General features: G+C 38.7%; 1 protein-coding gene across 1 annotated transcript in view; it reads left to right on the forward strand.

The window, feature by feature from the left end:
• pam (peptidylglycine alpha-amidating monooxygenase) overlaps positions 1–17,179 on the forward strand; it is a 47,078-nt gene that overhangs the window by 15,497 nt on the left and 14,402 nt on the right. Inside the window, exons 9-17 of the mRNA XM_084745443.1 lie at positions 1,511–1,559; positions 1,853–1,920; positions 3,093–3,173; positions 3,259–3,335; positions 5,721–5,824; positions 7,102–7,295; positions 7,504–7,563; positions 13,306–13,575; positions 17,001–17,130. Of these exons, the coding sequence (XP_084601569.1) occupies positions 1,511–1,559; positions 1,853–1,920; positions 3,093–3,173; positions 3,259–3,335; positions 5,721–5,824; positions 7,102–7,295; positions 7,504–7,563; positions 13,306–13,575; positions 17,001–17,130 (1,033 nt within the window). The remainder of the gene's footprint in view (positions 1–1,510; positions 1,560–1,852; positions 1,921–3,092; positions 3,174–3,258; positions 3,336–5,720; positions 5,825–7,101; positions 7,296–7,503; positions 7,564–13,305; positions 13,576–17,000; positions 17,131–17,179) is intronic.

Genomic DNA, 17,179 nt, shown 5'->3' on the forward strand with positions numbered 1-17,179 from the left:
TGAGTAGGAACAAAATGTTGAGATGAGGTGTAATAATTTTTTCTTCCGCTGTAGCTAGAATGTTTTATTCCTGATATTCTAATATGTTTAATTTACTTAGGTTAAGTTTCTGAAAATAGACTCACTGCAATGAAATAGCATCATCACACATGAATACAACTCATTGAATCCACAGGTCTCAACTTTCCATCAGACCTTATTAATGTCATTCTAATACTCTTAAAGGACCCCAGTATGCAGAAATATTCATCTAGAATAGGTGACAATAACAATAAATTGGCATGGTTTTGCCCCATACTGCATGAGAGTATCATAAAGTGGGCGTGTCTATATAGGGGAGACTCTTGGGTACCCATAGAACCGATTTCCATTCAAGTATCTTGAGTATTCAAGGGAGTCATTAAAAATGGCTATTTCAGTTTTTTCTTCATCAAATTTAGCCTAACTTTGTAGCCTTATTTAACCCCCTTCCCGATAAGCAGCATGACATGATGCATGTCTAACATCTTCTAGTTTCATATGATAACAATATCTTCACTAGCTTTAAAACTGAGTCCCCTACAGCCCCTGAGAGAGAGCAATGTCGGCCGGAGTTGAAGAGGTTCACTGAACGATGCTTCTTCCACCACTTTGGCCAGATTTAAATCTTTCAGCTGAATTTTCATGAAATCTGGTCAAGATATCAGCAGTGCTCAAGGGCCAGTATTTAACAATTTTTAATCCTTTCCAGTGGGATCAAGATTATCCAAATTTTTTAGTATAAAAACTCTCCTAATCTGCCTTTTAGAGTTTTGAAATACCCAGAACAACATTTGATCTGGACTCTTGGCTTGGTTTGGATTACCAAATCTGTATCATGTTTTTGTAGGATCAGGATCACATATCCTGGTTTTGAAATACACAATTTTGAGATTTAATCCTGTTTGGATCGTTCTGATCTGGATGGATTAAAAGTTTTGAAATCCTGGCCACTCAATTTGGTACAGTTAATTTTTCCCAGAGGATGAACCGTAGTGGCCGGATGAATTATCACAGATAATCCTGGTCTTTTAACCTAGTGCCACCATCAGGTCATAGTTTAGTGAGTGTTAACACTGACAGTGTGCATTTTAACATGCTAAACTAAGATGTGTTAGCATTTAGCTCAAAACACCACTGTGCCTGAAGTACAACCTCACAGACCCGACTTGTTATATAGTTTTTGTTCTTACCAGTTTATTAATACAATCTAATCCAACAGTCCTAAAATATAACCTACCATTATGAACCTCATACTGTTCAATGTGTGCTGACACAGTTTAGTTTAGTTGTTTAGGTGTTGTTCATCTTGAAAACTCTTTGAAGATCCACTGTGTTGTGGTTTTGAATCAGACTGAATTGTGTTAAAAAGGTGTCTCTAACATACCAATTCCAGTTACGTAATTATGTAAATGTCAACTTTGGTGATTATACTGCTCATTGAAATGAAAAACTAAATGTGGCAATTTTTATTTCAATTTTTGTTCTGCAGACCATCACAGAGATTGCTCAGGACTTACCTTAAGAATGACCTCCAAACCGTAAGTATATACTTCAAAGCATTAACTTTTCTGTTTAATGCTAAAGTAAAAAAAAAAATCCTAGTTGAGGGAACTCTGAACTTTGGTGTTTGGTGGGTAGGAAAAAAGAGTGGCACAGTGTTTAGCTTGTTGTTCCTGAGAATACTGGATGTGTTTTTTCTCTGGAGTAGCAGGAAGAATGTACATATAGATAGTTTTATAAGAAGGAAAAGGAAGGAAACTAATATATATGTATGTATGTACATATATATATAATATTATTGCTTTTCCCTAACACTGTGGCTTCCTCACAGGCAGCCATTCATTGCTGGTATATACCTGCTCATGTCTGTGGACACAGTGATCCTTCCAGGAAAAAGAGGTATGTTTGGTGTATTTCCTAGATGTGAACTTGTTAGGCTTCCAGGTAGTTCCTCTTACAGGCTCATCTGGAGGACATGTTCATTCCATCAACTTTTACATCTTTCAGGAAATGTCCTTTTTTCCATCACAGTGGGGAAAAATGACTGTTAAGGGTTTGTTCTAGAGCTACTGTACAACTTCTGGTTTTACTCAGCATTGCTTACCTTCCAAACATCTCGAATAGCTTAAGCAAAATTGTAGCATCTCATAACATACACCGGATTAATCCCCCTCTGTGGAATCTTGGAATTTGGAACTGGGGGGGGGTCAGACTGGGGCAAACACCCAGAGAGATGACTAAAAATGTGTTCCACTTAGATTTATAGCCTAAGGTTTGCATTTTCTGTAAGAAATTACAAATATGGATCCAATGTACATATTCTGACATGAAATAATATCAATAAATACTACCTTGGTGACTTCAAATAGACATAAACAATAAACAACAGTGTTTTTACTAAGATCTTAAAACATTTTGTCTTCATTATCGTTTCATTTATGAGATGTGAAATGATGAACTAACCAGTCTGTATACTCAGTGAGAAGCTGCAGAACACACATTGGTTTCTCTCTTCAACAGCTATCAGTCAGGTTGCCCACAACATTTTCATTATGTCTGATATGAAATTTGATCATGTCACCATATGCAATAAATGTACACTAACATTTGACTAGTTTTTGTATATAAAGAAATTTATACGTAACACACAACATTTTGTCTGACCTTAAGCTTCAGTAAAGACAGAAACACGTGCTCATTCTGACTAGTTATTAGTTCACCTGCTTTTGCTTTGTGTACTGAAGGAATGAGAATGGCTGCTTTCAGTTAGTTACATCTGGGTACGCTTCCACCTGCACAATAATGCTACTGTTCTGTGATCATGATAAAATTCCTGAAATATTCAAAGTAAGAAACTATTACAGTGGTTCAGGTCTGTCCTTTACTAAGATTTTCTTTAGTTGAATCAGATTTGGCCGTCCTACATGAATATTCAAAGATTCGAGTCCATGTGGTATTATTATTCAAATGTTGCTGTTAAAATGCCCAAAGGGATAAGAGCGGCAGAAAATGGGCTCTACAGTAATCACAGACTGAGCCTGCCTTAACATTCCTTCATTTTTCTTTGTTAGTTACAAATGCAGACGTCGCCTGTGATTACACTTCATATCCCATCTACCCGTTTGCCTTCAGGACCCACACACACCACCTTGGTGAGTCATACCAGAAAATTCCATTCTGTTTCAGAGCATCACGTGTCAGTATCAGTGCAGGTCTGGATGAGTGTTTGTGTCACAGGTCAAGTGGTCAGTGGCTACAGGATCCGAGATGGGAAGTGGAGCCTAATTGGGAGACAGTCCCCTCAGCTACCACAGGTACGGCCTTATGTCAGAAGTCAACTCAGAATTTTCCTCAGGAGGCAAGTCATCACGAGTGCATGTGGGCCACAAAATCTCAATGTCCCTGGTTAAAGTCTGTGTGGGGACCTTGGTTTGTGCATTATACCTGTCTCTCTCCTCTCTTCCTGTCAGCTTCTTCACCATCAGCAAAGGTGAAAAATGTCCCCAAAAGTCGATCTCAGTACTTCATCGCTAAAACAAATTACTATATAATGGGCCCGTTTCACAGACTGGCTTTAGTCCTAGGCTAAAATGCCTGTTTAAGCTGTCTTAAACCAAAGCGACATGCACAGACCTATCTTAAAATGGTTATAGATTTAGACTACACTGGATTAAACTAAGCTGATTGCATCAGGGAGTATTAGAGCCACTTCAGGACTGAATTGAAGCTTAAATTAATCTTTTAAAGATGCAGGTTTAACTTCTGGTTTGTAAAAGAGCATGGACCGTTTGGAATATCTAAATCAGGGTCATCCAAACTTTTTCCCTTGAGAGCCATAAACTGAAACTTAATGGTATTTGGCCATGGGCCAGAAGTAAACAACTATTGCAGTTGTATTTTTAAGATGCAGAGGTATGCTATGTTCCTGTGCAAACTAAGTGTCTGTCTGCCCGCCACGCTCACATTATGAAAAATAATTAAGAATTTGGAATCCTACATATTTTGAGCATTTTTAAAAAAAAAGCTTTAGTAGATGGAGCACACACTCTACCAAGTGAGCTACCAGGGCACTCCCTATAAAGAGCCCCACTTTGGGCAGCCCTGAACTAAATATAGATCAGTGTGCCCTACAGAGGCCAGCCAGATGAGTCAGGTTTTTACTTTCACTAACTGATGGCTGGACATCATTTATTTGTAGTGTATTTTCACACTCTCTAAAGGTTTTTGAACATTTTTGCCCCTGCTATTGTTTTGTCTCAAATTCCACTACAGCCAGGTGTTTTCCATTCCATACTCAGGCTTTTACGATCACTGTTTTAGACTAAACAGCATTTGCTCATACTTTATTCTGATGAATGTTCATGAAAGCCACTTAAGTGTCCTAGTTTAACTAGTACATTGCCTATTCCTGGATTAATCTAAACCCTGCCTGTGAAACCGGCCCTATATCTCATTTTTAAATCTGTATAAAAACCAAATTGCTCTCTGATCAAACATTTGAACTGACGCAGGCTAGCCGTTTCCCCTGTTTTCACACTTTAAGCTAAGCTAACTGGGTGCTTGCTTCATCTTACAGAGATAGTTCACCCAAAAATGAGAATTCAGTCATTATCTTCTCACCCTCATGCTGGTTGAGGGTTGAGTTTATTTTGTTAGTCCACAAAAGTTTCACATGAAAATAGTGTTGCAGAATCTCCCAAAAAATATAAGTGAATGTTGACCACTTTTCAAACGTAAAAAACAACTGGAAAAAAACATAAAATTCCTCCATACTGCTCATCTGGTGTAACCCAAGTCTCCTAACTTCCTGACACACACACAGCCAGTTCAGACAGTGTGCATGTGAACATGGCTCCAACCTTAGGATCTACATTGAAGATTTAAACTAAAAACATGGTGTAAATAGCATTTTTTTAGTCAACTTGGCATGATGGGGCATCAGGAGACTTGAATTATACTGTCTTTTTAGGGTGATCTATCCCTTTAATATTTGGCAAAAACAGTACTATCAGTCTTTTGCAGGAGAATAAGCGCATTTCCCAAAATGGTCAACTATCTCTCTAATCAGCAATTTTTTATTATTGATCAATCATTTAAGCAGTTTATCAAACAAAATGCCAAATATATATATATATAATACCTTGTCCCAGATTTTTCAGAATGAGAATTTTCTTTTTTACATCAATAGAATTTGAATTTCTTTGGGTTTTGGACAGTTGATCAGGCAAAACAAGCATTTTGAAGATGTATCTGATAATCCCAATTAAAAATAAAAGTAGTTTATCTGTTTTTTTGTTTGTTTTTTAATGGTTTTTATAACATAATCAAGTATTGAGTGTTAAGGGTTTCATTTTAAGAGCATGGCGCAAGGCCCAGTTAGCATATTCATTCTGCGTGTATTTTGAAATTGTCTTGTGTGATGCTGATGCTAAAAATGGCAGGAAAAGTGTCAGGCTCCAACAATATGTTTGTGACAGAAGGTATTTTAAAGATATCCAGACTTATTCCCCTTATGCCCAAATCTGTCAGATTATCTGTAAACCTCTATAAGCTCGTCTTAAGTTCTTCCCAGTTTGGTAATAATTATCAAGTTAGCTGTATGTTGTGGCTAATACATCTGAATTCAGCCACAAATATATTGATCACAAAAGCTTTTCAAGTAGAGTGCTGTTTGCTCAGTTAATGTGTTTTCTCTCCAGGCTTTCTATCCTGCTAACAGGGAAGTGAATGTGAAATATGGTGACACCGTTGCAGCCAGATGTGTTTTTACTGGTGAGGGCAGAACCTCCAAGACTTACATTGGGTGAGTTCTGTTGTAAACCCCAGTACACCAAATGCCTTTTTAAACTGCACTGCAGAGGTAATCTACAAGGACTCCAAGTACTTTTTTTATTTTCAGTGTTTTTATTCTAGGCTCTATTCAGAATTGCTTGAATAATAGATACGCTCTTGTTTGCTCTCTTTGGACTGTGTTTGTATTTGATATAGATCATAGCCATTTATCATCGGTATGTAGGACAGGCACTGTGACCTACACCAGCCATGGTCTGTTCTCCTCAGCCACACCTTTGCTTCTTAACAGTTCCTGTCAGATTGCTCATGCAATGTTACAACAACAAATATTGCACTGTATGTACTGTATGTACCGAAGGGGGAAGAAAGCATTATAACCAGGCTTTCAGTTACACAGTTGATGTCTCACTGAACACAGCCTGAAGCTCACATGCAGAGATTTTGGAGAGTGATACCAATAAATATCTTTTACAGTTTGACAATGTGATAATGATATATTAGACAATATTTATATTTGTAACAAACACATAATATATAAAAACAGCATCCCTTAAATTTGATTGTTAAAGATAGAGTCATTCATCAGGACATCAAATACCAACATTTTGGGTTGGTGAAACGTTCCGAGCGGCAAAACAATGAAAGAAAATACAATACAGTGTAAGGAAATACAGGCATAATTTTTTTTAAATGTTGCAGATTATGCCTTTAAAGAATTAGGTGTAGATCGCACCACTGAACTGTTTAAAGCACTATTATTATTAGTAGTAGTAGTACATATTGTTCCATATATGCCTTGAAATTTGAAACAAAACAAAAAAAATCAGATTTAAATATCAGTCCAGAAATCATATTAAAAACAGTTTAAAAACAAAATTGTGTCAGTGCTCAGTTGTCAATTAATATTGCAAATTTATCGGCTGGGCCAGAGCCGTTCACACCAAACTATAACTATAAAGATAAAAAATAGAGTTTTAAAATTGTTCTAACTCACATGGATGGTGGTCCAGACCACAACTTTCGTGCTGTTGTGTGGACTCCTCCATCCACTTGCGTTTGAATGATTTTAGAACTCTGTTTTTACAGTTATAGTCCTTGATGTGGACATCCCTTAAAGGTAACAATGGGGAGCAGTCAGTGTGCGCAAATATATTTGGCAGTTTGAAGGGAATATCTTAATGATTCTGATATAGCCCTGCTCCTCACTGTTTACACCGAGATCATCTGCCTTTTTGTGTAGAGTGAGTGATGTATTAATCCCTGGGTACTTTTCTGTTCTGTCTGCAGTGGTACCTCTGATGATGAAATGTGCAACTTCTACATAATGTACTACATGGACAGTAAACATGCCATCCCCTACATGAACTGCATGGAGACCGGCTCCCAAGATCTTTTTCAGCATATTCCAGCTGAGGCCAACATTCCCATTCCTGTCAGTCCAGCTTCTATGCACTCTATGATGCATATGGGACACACCACAGGTACAAAGGCATTAGATACTGTTGTTCAATTTTGCATTTAACTGTATTTTTCTGTTTTTTTTCTGTTGGATAAAAATGAGTACATGCTATTGTAGGGCTCACATTCACTTTTCACACTTTTCTCCATGTATTCCTCCTCATCTTGTTAAGTGTAGTTAACATAATAAATATTTGCTAGCTCTCACTAACCTTTGTTTTACCTCCAAAGATCATCAAGATGACAGAACGCCGTTGGAGACAAACAAAGCAGAGCAGGTGCTGGATCAGGGTGAGTACACTGAGGACACTGAACTGCACCACTGTGTCATTATAACTACACCAGGTTGCAAAAGTGTTAACCCTTCTTGACTTTGAACACAGTTTTTCCCCCTGATTTCAAGCCCATTTCATTATGACTTTATTATTCAGTCTGTTGGTAACCGTTTTATGTAGCCATTTACTAGAGATTGATATGTCCAGCCTCTGACGTCATTGTAGGTCAACACTGAATGTGTGCCAGCAAGAGTCCAGTTAGCATAGATTCACAGAGAACAGTTGACATAAACAATACATGTTTTGGAGATAATTTGCTGTTTCCTGATATGACTGTTCCAAGAAAAATGGTGGCATTGTTTAATTTTTAACGTTTATCAAAAAAATGAGGCAAGCAAGAATTTTGGAAATCTATATCTGCTAACCCAAACTACTCAGTTAATTATTGAGCAGACAGAAAGGAAAGGGCTGCCTGGACTGGCTGGTAACTGACTGTAACTAGGAGAGAAAATACCCTAAGCTCTCTGACATTACTCAGTTCTGTCTCATTGCTGCTGCTGACTATAAACATTTTGGCATTCACTAGGCTGAAAAGCATGATTAATGTGAGTCAGCATGAGCCAGTCTGCTTTGTACTTAATTTAGGTCTAATCAGTAGAAACATTGTACTATGTGGATCTGAGTAGCCATTAGTTCAGGCATAAGTCGACTAGTTGTCACACTTTTATGATTTTATTTGTTTAATTCTTTATTTTTTAGAGCATCAGGAAATGGTTTGAGTTCCAGGGCTGAGAGAGAATGTTTTAGGTAACACTGTTAACACTATGCTACATTACAGAGAAATACAAAACTGTAATAATGAGCCTTTAAATTACAAATTTCACAAGGCATACGAAGCAAGCTGCCTGTTAACAGTATAACCTCACACAAGTCTCACTGTTCAAAACAAAGGAATAAAAAAAATCACAAAAACAAATACTCACAGACTTATCAACACAATTGATGATATTTATAATTCAACTCACTAGTTAGAGTCAGGGATTAGAGTCCTGGTCAGAATCACTGTAAATCACCTTGATACTGTATTCCTTGTCTTCAAACTGACCTGGTTTTGGAGGCTGTGTTCTGTCCCAAGCTCATTAGAAAGTTGCTGAGCCTGGTTCATTTTCCTACTTACCTGATTATGCATCTTAAACATCAGAAGCCAAAAAGGAGACTTAATATTGTACTTTGATGGCATCCACTCCTTTTTCCATGAATTGTGTAGAATATTGCATCAGTGTCAGTGTAGACAGAGCTTACTTCAATGCAGCCAATCAAATATTACATAAAGCAGTAACACCAGTGGATGTTAAGAGCAGACAGCCACACTGAGCCAGATAGCAGTCTGCTACATGACACAACAACACAGCAACAACACACATTAGGCTCTCCTTTTTAAGTCTCCTGCTTATCTAACTTACAAACATGAACACATGTCTTTGTCCTGTACCCTAGATTGTTGAACAGGTCACCAAACAAACATTCACTGGGGAAAAGTGCAGTGATTGTTAATTTGGTGGCTAAATAGCTGCTCAGCTACAGCGCATTAAAGAGCATGTAAACATACCATAGACTGTACAGTATAAATAGAGGAGGTAGCCTTTGGGTCTGGAAAGTGAAGCCTATGTGGAGGAGCTTAAAGGCTGCATTCTTTCTGATGTCTGTGTGAAAATGACCCTATTTCTCACCTGATTTATGCCCCCAGTAAACAGTTTCCTAATTAGTTTATGTTCCAAATCTGTAGTTTCATGTCTTCTTTAATACAGCATGATTCATTCAGTACCATTGTTCCCAAACTAGGGAGTAGGTACCCCTGGGGGGTGCAGAACCACTGCAGGGGGGCATCGAAGACCAGGAAAGAAATATAGAGTGAAACAAAGTTGAAAAAATATGGTCCATGTAGGGGAGATAAAGAAACAGGAGTTTGCTAATTATATCCTGCTAACCTTTATTTCACTAAAGTTCAACTTTAGAATCCTTTTTTATCAGTTCCATTCCCAATTATTGTTAGGTTCTGAAAGGGGGGCATGGCAGAAGAAGTTTGGGAACCACTGATTTAGTAAATTATAGTCCCATTTTTAACTAAAATAAATGATAAAGCATGGTATACTTTAGGAGGTGGCTACCTTATAATTTACAAGTCATAATTGTATAATTTACCACCATGGTGACCTCCCTAGCTCCACCCTCCAAATATGGTAACTTTTGGCTCCAAACAATTCAGCTGGTGACAGCCAAAATGCTAAGCACAAGGATTTTGAACAGTAGTCCACAAACCAATGGGGTCACTGTAGTTATGTCCACTTCTCTTATGCAGTCTATGAAACATACCTCCAAGTGACTTTTGGGATTAGATGCTGGTGTGCTCCTTGTTCAGTGCCACTAACATGGAGTCAGATGGACCTGCTTGCTGAGTTTGTGGCAACTTAAAATTAAATCACTTGGCACCGGTGGTAAAGCTGTCAAAGCCCATTCAGATAATGGCAGACTAGAAGGATAGTCATTTCTGTCATCACATAAGCAAAAACCTGGGTATAGAAACAGCTGCTGATGTCACAGAAAAGGATTTCCAGTTTTCCGTTCAGTTGTTGACCCCGGAGTAAATCTCTGTGGACTGAGGTAGTAGTGCACAATTATCAGGCATTCAGAATAAGAGCACACATGATTGGCCACTACAGTGTCTTGTCAGATGATGCCATGTTGTGTTGGAGCTGTTGAGGAGTTGAGGAAGGTCTTTGCCAGACCACCCTTTGTCTTTTTGCCAAATTATCTGCCATTAAAATTACACATGATACACAGAATTAAAATTCTCACCATCATTTAGTTAATTTCTATTCCGGGAAGCAATGCCAGTTCACCAAAGCCGCAGCCTCCATCACGTGTCCAACCCTGGTCAGGAGGGTGGTAAAGGAGGTCAGAGAATGCGCATTGATCCTCATAGATAGACCTTGAACATTGATTTGAATTGGGTATAAGTGTAAGATGGAGTGTCGGACAGGCAGTTTGGGGCAGTTTCCACAGCCCATATCAGACGGAGTGATCTATACTGAACAAAAACCATACAGTGAATACAAGCAGCTGTGAATGGCTTGCTTCATTAAGTGTCTGGCCTTGCCCTCAGGAACAGAGCAAGAGTGCTGCAGTGTATTATTCCCTGTCAGCCCCATAAACAGCAGCAGACTTTTCTCTCTTGCTAACAATTTTTGTGAACCAGGAACTGTTGTTTTTGTTGCTGTTGAGCTTTACGTTTTTGGTGGGGTGCACAAACCCAGACGAAAAGTTCATAAAGACTTTCTGCACCTGCCCTGTCCCATTCTGTGCACTTCTCCATAATGGGGGATTTTAACAGCACATTTCACAGGGTGTTAAATTAGTATGATAACAACTAAAAATAGTAACACAAATATAACAAAGATGTATTTACCTAGAGATAATTATAATATCAATCAAGTGCCCAGCAGTGGGTTGTAACATGTTAGTCTCCTAGAACATTCTGAAATCCTGCCAGAGCATAAAGTCTGTGATATTGAACCAGGACCAAACTTATTCTGTTTTCTAATATTGCAACCCAAGATCTTATTTTAAAATACAGGGTTCAACATTAACCAACCAGTTACTCTATGACTACAAGGAGTGTCACAATTTCAATATTAAATGGAAAATTGATCAATGTGAGCTTTCAATTCAGTAATCAAAACCAAAGGCAGCGATTCTCCCTGCATTTTCTTTTCTCTCCACCCCTGCCTGCTTGTGGTGTCTGCCGTGAAGGAAAAGCCAAGACTTAAAAACCAACATAGTACTGGCTCTTTTTAAAAAAAAAAAAAAAAGAAAGAAAATGTAAATGTAAATGGCAGTTGTCAGGACATAAAACCAATGTTATGTTGATCTTTAGAAATCAAGACTCAATAGTCTAATAATAGTATAGTTATCAGTGCAAAAAAAATTTAAATTTAAAGTCAAATCAAAATCACGGATTTTGAGAATTGTGTCACCTCTAGTGGCCACCAAATATTCCATGTGGGTTTCCCCTCAGTGGCCACCAAGTTTCATCTGCATATTGTGAGCCTTCTCCAATGTGATTCCTTCAAGTCAAGTCAAATTTTATTCATGTAGCCTAATATCACAAATCACAATTTGCCTGGGCGCTTAACAGTCTGTCCAGTGTACGACACCCTTCTTGCCCTTTAATTCTTACAGAAGAACCAGAAGCACAGAAGGCAACTACCGTATTTTCCGCACTATAAGGCGCATCAGATTATAAGGCGCACCTTCAATGAATGGCCTATTTTAAAACTGTTTTCATATATAGGGCGCACCGCATTATAAGGCGCATAGAATAGAAACTACTGTAGTGGCTGGGATTGCGTTATGCATCCACTAGATGGAGCTGCGCTAAAGGGAATGTCAGCAAAACAGTCAGATAAGTCAGTCAGTTGTTGAATTCTCTCGCTGCTGCTCTATTCCCATGTTCTTCTGTGTGACTGATAGCCTTGAGTTTGAACTCTGCGTCGTAAGCGTGTCTCTTGAAAGGTGCCATTTTGGGGTCTTTATACACACACAAGTGGTGTGGGACTGGAATTCCCCTTTACCGTTTTTACCGCTGTTACTTCAGCGACGCCCCCTGACTACAGTAGCCATAATTAACCAATATTGATCCATATATAAGGCGCATCGGATTATAAGGTGCACTGTCGGTTTTTGAGAAAATTAAAGGCTTCTAGGTGCGCCTTATAGTGCGGAAAATACGGTATGAAAAAATATCTGGCAACGAAAACTTAGGAGTGAATGGAAGCAGGAGTTAAAGTAGTTAGAATCTGACACATCTAAGGATGTAATGTTCTGTAGTGTGTGCTCCCAATTTCTGTAACTAGCTGAGAAGTCCAGCTTGTTTATCATCTGACACAATGTCTTCAGGAAACACCACGTCACTATTAGTGGGAAAAGTGCTGTAGTTAGGGAAATTATGCCTCTGTGCCAGCAACCGCTGTGGTTTGAGGCATTTTGTTTTTGGGATGTCTGTTTGTACATCCCATTGTTGTGAACTTGATATATCAAGAACGTCTAGGCATAATTTCTTCAAACTTGTCAAAAACATCTATCTGGATTTCAGGATGAACTGATTAGATTTTTCTGTTTTTTCACATTTTCACTGCACAAGTATGAGTCTGGACAAACATGGATGTGCATGAACTGCAACTTGACTGGCTCATGCAAACATACAACAGCAAAGTAGTAATTCTAGGTTTATATTTGGGTCAACAAAATATGTACTTTGGCTAGCAAATTTAGGGGCTTCATGGGCTGCAGGGCCAGTGCTTAAAAACATAAGCATCTATCCCTGCAATATATACAAATTTGTACAGTATGTACAGTAGCATATACAGTGGCCATTATGAAATTGTGTTTTAGTTCCTATCTATTGTTCTTTCGATTGATTTCCTGCTTGCTAACACCTTCCCTTCTTTAGCGCTAACTCTTCACTGTCTCAACAGAATCTATCCCCATCTCAACCCAATTTTCTGCTAAGTAGTGCCTACCACTGAAGGCTGTGTAGTAGACAATAAATATTTTATCTTTTCGATATTACTGTCTCAATTTCACCAGCCTTCCTTACAAAACCATCACTATTATTTGGGCTGTGCAGCAGCAAGATATTGCTTGTACAGTCTCCTTGTCCTTTATTTGCACTCTTTCCTGTCCTTCTTTGTCTGTGCAGGTGACCTCTATTCTCTTATGTCCAAGCTGCTAGGCAACAGCAAGGACATAGTTCACATTCATAAGTACAACCCCAGCGAGACAGCCCAGGCTGAGTTGGTGGCTCAGATTGATAGCTTAATGCAAAAGAAAGACCTGGGCTCTCCCAGTGCCAGACTAGCCTTCCAAAGCAGGGAGCATCCTGTTTTGGTGAGGGACAGGGTCCACAAATTCCATCAGCTTGAGGCCACGGCCAAGCCACCAAGAAGCAAGCTGCTAGCTGAAGGACAAGGTGGGTCCTGAATGCTACTTTATTGATGTCACTGCTGCTGAAAACATCCCCTGTTTTTATTTGCGTATTCCAGTATTCTCTGTTAAACTTTAACACCTACACAGTACATGTTTAGACCGTCATCTGTCACACTTCAGTTATATTTGTTGTTTTTTAAAGAAGCTTTTAATCAGGGATTTACTGTAAGACACAAATTTTCCTTATGTTTCCTTTTTCTCCCTGGCTGTTGCATCCCGTGTCTCTTCCTCACTTCTCTTCCCTTCTTTGCTGTCCTTCATGGATACGTTACTCTAACTGGTCCACATCAATGCAGCCCCTTGCATTTTTTTAACATTGTTATTTTCAGTCATTTGTCCCCATGGAAACAGCTGACACCCATATGTGTTCTGGCTTCATTGCAGAGGGTTTGCTCATTTTAAATGTATAATGTGTGGTTTTCTTATACTTTACTAATACTTGCAAATGCACCAAAATACTTGTTGGTGCATTACTGCATATCATATCACTGCCACATGTAGATCAGTGGAACAGTGCAAAACCATTGGCAGGTATGTGTATTGCATCGCCCACCTGAATGCATTTGGGTCCTCTGGCACATGCATAAGATGCCGTATTCACACATACCCAAAAAAAAACACTGCTCCATTAGCACTACTAGAGGTCAAAAATTCCACAATGAACTTTGGTGTGGCGGGATAATTGCTTTGTGTTCACACACATGGATCAGCGACAGCATTAAACCTACTTGTCTTCTATTGACATATTGTGTAAGTCCTCTTTGTGCCGACAAAATAGCTCTGACCTGCCAAGGCATGGACCTCTGAAGGGGTCCTGTAGTATCTGGCATGGTGTGGCCTCTAGATCAGACTTATTGATCCAGCACATCCCTTGCTTGATTCACTCCCCTGTCTAGTTCTGATACTCAGGACAGGTTTCAGCATTGTTCTAACACATTTCTATCATAGCCTGCATGAACATTTTCAGCAGTTTGTGCTATAGTAGCTAGCCTTTGCTGCCTATGCTCATCAATGAGCCTTTGGCACCCATGATCCTGTCACCAGTTCAACAATAGTTCTTACTTGGACCACTTTTGGGAGGTACTGACTCAATAACTGACTGTTCACATGCCTAATATATTTCACCCATATTTTGGTTCAAGATTATCAATGTTACTGATTTCACCTGTCAGTGGCTATAATGTTGTGGCTGATCAGTGCAGGGATGCAATGGTCTAGAGCAATCCATGACAAAAATCCTAGAAATTGAAAAAGAAAAAGCAAGAACTAAGAATGTAAATGCTGTGTGAATGTTATGTCAGAATTTGAGAGGTAGATAAACAGCATTTACAAGGTAATTGTGATCAATCATCTCACTAAAATGTTTACTGTTATTACAAGATACTACATATAAGTAAGTATGCAGGCAACAGAGTATGCTGAAGTGGCAGAGAGAAATGTCCTTTCTTCCTAGAGCGAGGGTACTTCAGGAAGGTGTTTGTCTCCACAGTATTTTTGGCAGTGTGTGAGTATCTGTGCATGTTCTAGCCTGTGCACCATCTGTAGTGGCTGCAGAAAAGTACTCTCAACTCCTAAACAGACTTGGGCAAGAGTTCAAAGACTTAGTGACTTTGATAAGCTGTAGCTATGTGTATCATTCATTTCAAGTCCTTTTGTGCAAGTGGACATGACATATTGCTCAGCAGCTAAGCAACTTCGATGCTGGTTAGGTTTAGATGGAAATTGACATGACATTCAGATTCACCTCAAAGCCCATCAGGGTTCACCAAACTTTTGGTACCTTGTGGACCCAGAAAAGTGCAATGGTGTATGCACAGCAGCTATGAAAGTTGCCAGTCTTTTTGTGTCAATCTATTTGTCAATCAGTCTTTTCTGACTGGAATGTCATCTATCTATAATTCAAGGAATCAATTTATGTTTGAATGTGATTTGAAACATGAGAACAGTTTATTCAGTCTACTTCAAACTGGCAGGTGTATTTCTATGGAGCCAAGGAAGTGCAGTGTCAAATCTGACGCACGCAGCACATTTGATATTAATACATTTCAAATAAACAGGTGAACAGCTGCTCTGTAGCAATGGAGAGAGAGACTAATCAACATCATCAATTATAACACCGGCACGTGGCAAAGATGGCTGCGCCCAGTCACAGCAAGCATGCTTCCTCCAGAGAACAAGCTGCAGTTAAAAAAAACTCCCATGATTATCTAGAAAAGCTTGCAGACCCAATGATGTGGTACTCTTTAAGATGTGCAAACTGGACATGTCTTTTCACAGCAGGACAGTTGCTCTGCACGAACACTTAGTGAAAACAGTTATTAGCAATTATTGATAATGGGTGTGGAATGGTAAAGATCAGCACATCATTGGTTTTATGTCCTGGCAACTACCATTTACATTTTCAAAGTCTTCTCTAAAAAGATATAGTCTATATGGTATCAAGTGTGACATAATAGCCATCTTTGAAGTGTTTTTAAACAGACTTTGGACACATGCTGGAGCTGCGAGTAGGCATGGGTGGAAAGAAAAAAATACATTTGGTGAATTGCTGATTTGGCCCTCTCCATTCAATTATTGAAAGTGAATGCTCATTTTGATCAATTTTTGATTCAGTATTGAAATTGTGACACCCCTAGTTGTTTCCATGTAGAGAGAGAGAGAGTTGGGGTAAATCCTCTGTCTCAACAGTGCTGTTTAAACCTAATGAGGTGTCAGCTAATTTGAGTTTTAATGATAACATTTTGGTAATCCTACATAGTGCTGAGTGTGAAGTGTTTGGATGAGCAGTTCTCGAGGGGCCTAGTAATCATCCTGTTCTGAACAGGTATGTTTTGAATAGGCACTGTAAGAGTTTTGAACACAGAACACACATTACTGATGCACATGTAGAAGACTCAATCAGGGAAACAGTGTGAGTATGAATGGAAGTAGGAACTTCTACTTAAAAGTCTAATCTTATGATACAAAAATATAAATATATAAATATACACAGTATATCTGTGACTTCCTATAACTAGTTGGTAAAATATTTACAATGACACTCTCCTAAAATATGTACAATCAGTAAACCAAGCAAATTTATATTATTCAGGAAGATTGGATCAAACAAGTAGCCCTTGATTATTACTCCATATTACTCTTCAGGTTCAGCTCTCAATCTCAGGACAGCTGTGACTCCTCCCCTATACCCTCTTGTCACTATACTCAGATTTAAATTATGGTAAATGTCATCTGTTTTAGTTTTGTTTCTTCTTTAGTTTTATTTAATTTCAGTTTCTTTCATATCTTTACTGATCTATGCAAAGCCTCTTTTTTTATTAGCAGTTACAAAATGCCAGTGATCATCTTTGCCACTATGTTAAGAATACCTTAACTCATGTGTGTGATTGTGTGTGTCTGTTTCTGTAGACTACCATTTGGAGCAAGTCTCAGCATGGCCGCAGAGTTCACTGCAGCTGGGTCAGGTATCCGGACTTGCCCTCGACACAGATTCTAACTTGGTCATTTTCCACAGAGGTGACCACCACTGGGGGGCAGAGTAAGTTACTTTCAGTCATCACATACTGTAAAATTAAGTCTTTATGTTG

The sequence above is a fragment of the Lutjanus erythropterus genome, chromosome 20, assembly GCF_056507025.1.
Source record: "Lutjanus erythropterus isolate fLutEry1 chromosome 20, fLutEry1.hap2, whole genome shotgun sequence".
Taxonomy (NCBI): domain Eukaryota; kingdom Metazoa; phylum Chordata; class Actinopteri; order Lutjaniformes; family Lutjanidae; genus Lutjanus; species Lutjanus erythropterus.